This window comes from Macadamia integrifolia, chromosome 7 (genome assembly GCF_013358625.1).
Source record: "Macadamia integrifolia cultivar HAES 741 chromosome 7, SCU_Mint_v3, whole genome shotgun sequence".
Classification (NCBI taxonomy): Eukaryota; Viridiplantae; Streptophyta; class Magnoliopsida; order Proteales; family Proteaceae; genus Macadamia; species Macadamia integrifolia.
The window spans coordinates 7,707,679-7,712,254 of NC_056563.1; the positions used below are offsets into that span (position 1 = coordinate 7,707,679).

The 4,576-nt window shown below is 38.2% G+C and overlaps 1 protein-coding gene across 1 annotated transcript; it reads left to right on the forward strand.

The window, feature by feature from the left end:
• The first annotated feature begins 2,800 nt into the window (after positions 1-2,800).
• On the forward strand, positions 2,801-4,576 carry LOC122083779. The gene is made up of 2 exons (XM_042651670.1): positions 2,801-3,529; positions 3,664-4,576. Exons 1-2 carry the CDS (start codon positions 3,170-3,172, stop codon positions 4,264-4,266), a joined length of 963 nt encoding a protein of 320 aa, XP_042507604.1. The 5' UTR covers positions 2,801-3,169; the 3' UTR covers positions 4,267-4,576.

Genomic DNA, 4,576 nt, shown 5'->3' on the forward strand with positions numbered 1-4,576 from the left:
TTTATCTTAGACAAGAGGAATAACCATTGCATCCCCACACAGCTTTCTTCCTTTCCTCTTTAAGAGGAGGGGAAGGCATAGACTAGGGTATGTAGTGGGAATCTAGAGTGATTTTCTAGTTGAATAAAAAGCAAAACCTCCTGACCATCAAAGATAGTCAAAAGAAGAAGAGGTTTTAGGACCCAAAATAATAATTACTATATTCTTCTCATAACATCATATCTCCTCTTCTTCTTTCTAAAGGCTATGCTTACCTAGTTGACCATTTTTTTTCTCCATATTCTTCTTGCGTATACAACATGGCATCTGATATGGTTGACCCTTCCCATCAACATTGCCTATCTCCTAAAGATTTTCTTTTCCATTTTCTTATTTTTGTTCATGTGTGCTTGCTTGATGAAAATTAGTTATTTTTTATTCTGATCTAAGAAATAATAAATTGATCTTCAAGTTGGGTTTCTTCAATATTAGAACTCAAATCCTAACTGTCACAAAGCCAAGGAAAGAACTTGAACAATCAGAATATGGGAAAAGTGGAAAAGTGGAAAAGGGAAAGATATGGAAGGGTGGGTGGGTGTGTGGGTAGGGAAAAGTGTTTTTAATGGGTGTGATGACCCATTCTTTGGCAGCCACAGGATCTTAAATATGTCCTGATCTTATAAGACTTCTGGCCTACAACCCATCAAGTTATGGATCCAATTGAATGGTCCTGATTGATTTATATGTGGCATATCACATAGCTTTGAAATGACAGAAAACACTTTCATCCATTAACTTCATTAAACTTCAACTTAGGATGAATAAACCTGTGACAGTCCTCATGGGTTTTCTCCAGTTCATAAGCATTTATTCCTTTAATTATCTTCTTCCCATTGCTGAGACTCTGGACCATTTGTCCAGTTGTTTCCATCTAAGATCATTAAAGGAGAAAAAGAATTATTTCCCCCTTGAAAAAGAATTCTTAAGGTATAAACCACGCATAGGTTGGGAAAAGGCATTCCATGATGAAGCTGACTATTCTCTTATGTTGAGATCAATGGACCCATTCAGTTAAATGATATAATTGCTTTCATACAAATGGGTTGTTTCTATTATGGATATGGTGCAACTACAGTTCCTTTGATTTTTACCAAAGGAAAATACCCTTTTAAGCAGAAGAATGGTAGGGAATCACTGTGACTACCATACATGTCCAAACAAGATCTCAAAACCATTTTACTAAATTTGTAGCTTTTCTTTCTCTTTTTTGATGCTTGAGATGTTGTTTGTTTATTTTGTGAAAAGGGTCTCTTTTCTAAGGAAAGAAGATACGGTCACAAGTAGTAAATACCATTGGTCCATCACAAGAAAGAGAGCTTCTTCCTCTTTGGCAATGTACACTGAAGGGCTGAATCATATGCTACAAATACCATATGAGATGGTTTTGTGTGTGTGTGTTTTTACTTTGGTTCAAAGTTTGTTTTGACAGACATTCTTCGGGGGATCGAATTTTCCTTAAGTCACAGTAAAAAGGAATCCGGCCTTTAAACTGTGATGGAGAGTATCAAGGGGGTCTTTTGGAGAACATATTAAAACCTTGTAAGGGTTTATGAGCCCCAGAATGATGTGGTGAGTCTTCACACAGGGGCGAAAGAAAACTTTCTCCCTATGGGTGTCCAAGGATAGTTGTTATGGTTTGTAAGACACATGGATCATACCAATTAAAAACAGATCGATGAAGGAAGTAGCTTAGAAATAAGATACTTCTTAGTCCACCCCCCCCCCTCCCCTCTCCTTTCTCACTTTCCCATGAAATCTCAAAAGACCAACATGCTCTCAAGTGTCTCATTCTTCAAAAACCCACGAGCACTCTACAAAACATAAATAAAATACTAATCTTAGAACTAAGATACTCCTTAGTCCCCCCCCCCTTCCTCACTTCTCTTCCACCTAGAAATGCTAGAACCACTTGGCACTAATATGATCTAAATTAAGAGAGAGAGAGAGAGTCATGGACAATGCTCCCTACAGCTTAAATATAACCATAACCATCTGATGCATCAATCCCATCATCAAATTGAATAATGGATAAATCAACCCCAAGATCATAGGAGACCCATGTGTGTTCTCAATATATGCAGCTCTTCAGTATACTTCTCTTGCAATAAACCAAGTTTCCTCTTCAGATCAGACCATTTTGATTTGTGGGCCATGACCATTATCCATCCAACAGATGGCCCACTAAATGAGTGGTATGGATTAATGAGTCTGTGGGCTTTGTGCACTGCAAGGGCTGTAGGGAGCATCATGTGTTCCAGGAGAAGCAATAAAATATTAAATCAAAATAGAATGTTTTGGGGATAGCCTAAAAAGAAGAATTTTCTGCCTTTAGAAAGATATAAATCACAATACAAGGAATCCCATCATGCATTCCCCTTTAATGAATCAAAGTAAAATAAATTATCTAGGAGAAATAAATCACAAATTTCAATAGAATAAAATGGGGAAATCAAAGAAGGAAGTCAGTTGCTCGAGGAAGAAAAAGAGGGAGGAAGAGCACTTAAATCAAAAGAGGAAATTCTCAAATAAAAATGGAATAGAATTATGGAAATATAAGGAGGAGAATCTCAGCCAAACAGTCAAACTTAAATCACCCAAAGTAAACACACAAGTTACATACACAGAATATATGTATATATAGATACTATATACTTGTACCCATATTCATTTCATCTAACTCTACTCTTGTGTCTCTTTCTCATCTTCCCTAATTCCTATTACCCCTTTAGAGGAGGTTAAGGGGAAAGTGACAGAGAGAGAGAGAGAGAGAGAGAGAGAGAAATTTAATAGAGAAGAAACACAGAATGAGAAGAGTTTTAAAGAGAGAGAACCCATGAAGATTGTTACTATTAGGCTTGAATTTTGTTCTTTTCCATTTGGTTTTTAATTCTCCTTTATTTCTCTCCCTTTCTGTTCATTAAACAATGAAAATGGCAGATTCCCAATCATCCTTTCCCCTCTATAGGAAACACCCATCATTGCTTCCAGCCATCCTTTTTTGCCATGGAAACCTGAGCTTTTAAGTAATTCCCTTCTTCTTTTCCTCTTCTTCTTTGTTCTTTCAATTTAAATATCTCTCCTTTATCATCTTCTCTCCAATACCTTATTCCCCTCTCATTACTTTCATACGATGGATCCTTCATCCACCACAACCTCTGTCAATGGCTTCTACTCGTTCCTCACTCGTGGTATTGATGATCTTGAACGATCTTTCCTCACCACTAACTTCATGTCAATTCAATTCCTTCAAAGGGTTCTCTCCTTAATTCGATCCTTCCATACCCAATTAACAATTCTAGTTCAGAAGCTTCATTTACCTGTGGGAGAAAAATGGCTGGACGAGTACATGGATGAAAGCTCAAGGCTTTGGGAGGCCTGTCATGTCCTCAAGTCAGGAATCTCAGGCATGGAGAATTACTATTCTGCAGAAGCTGAGATTGCTTCAACCCTCGAAGGTCATCGTAATCTGACCCCGCAGCTCTTTCGTCAGGTCAATCTTAATCATTCAAGGAAAACCCAAAAATCCCAAAACCAGAATTCTCTGTTTTCTTTGATTTATTATCAAAATCCATAAATATGGGGGTTTTTTTTTTTTTTTTTTATATAATTTGATTGATGATACAGATTAACAGGGTAATCTCGGGCAGTCGCAGAGAGGTTGTGGGTTTGGAAGAAGAGAACAGGGCTTTACTGGAGAACAGAATCCAAACCCTGTCTCTCATGTTGGATGAGAAAGTCTCGATTGAATCCAGGCTCAATGGGTTCTATGGTTTCCGTGCCGTTCTCTATGCAATGAAGAACGTGAGCTCACTTCTTCTGATGATCTTGCTTTGTGGATTGGTTTATTGTTGGCCGGAATCAAGTTTCAGACGAGGAGGTTACGAGGGTTGCTTGTTCTTTGGATCGGCTTTCATGATGTCCATGTCAAGGTTACAGCAGAGAGTAGCAACTGAGATCAATCGGATCGATGGGAGACCTGGGATCCTTCTGTACGAGTTCAGGAGGGCAAGGATAGCCATGGATGAACTAAGAGCAGAACTTGAAAGGAGGGCTAGTCAGGGAGACTGTGAATCTGAGGTTGGAATCCGGGAGAGGGTGGAGAACTTAAAGGGCTGTTTTGGGGTTTTGAGATCTGGGGTTGAAAGCATCATTGGGCAGCTTGATGATTTCTTTGATGAGATTGTTGAAGGAAGGAAGAAGCTTTCAGACATTTGCAGTCACAGGTAGTGAGCTAGTGAGACTATGAGAGAGAGAGAGAGAGAGAGAGAGAGAGAGAGAGAAATGTTAAATAGAAACTGTGAACAAGAAGAAGAAACAGTTGTTGGGGTGGTTGATCTGTTAGCGACTCTGTTTCCTTATTTTTTGCATCTACTTTTTCTTGTTTTCTCTTTGTTTGCAGCTACTACAGTTGAAAGATTTTGAAGATGTTTAGGGAAGCTTTTTTTGCTTTTTTTGGGATGAAGAACACTCTGAAGGAGAGAAATTTTAGGGAAGAAGTTTTTAAATAAAAATGTGGTATGAATTCCATGCAAAGTAA

Coding starts and splice junctions, on each gene's coding strand:
- LOC122083779 (XM_042651670.1), top strand. CDS start 3,170: ATGGATCCTTCATCCACCACAACCTCTGTCAATGGCTTCTACTCGTTC. Junction 3,530..3,663: donor CCCCGCAGCTCTTTCGTCAG/GTCAATCTTAAT, acceptor TTGATGATACAG/ATTAACAGGGTAATCTCGGG.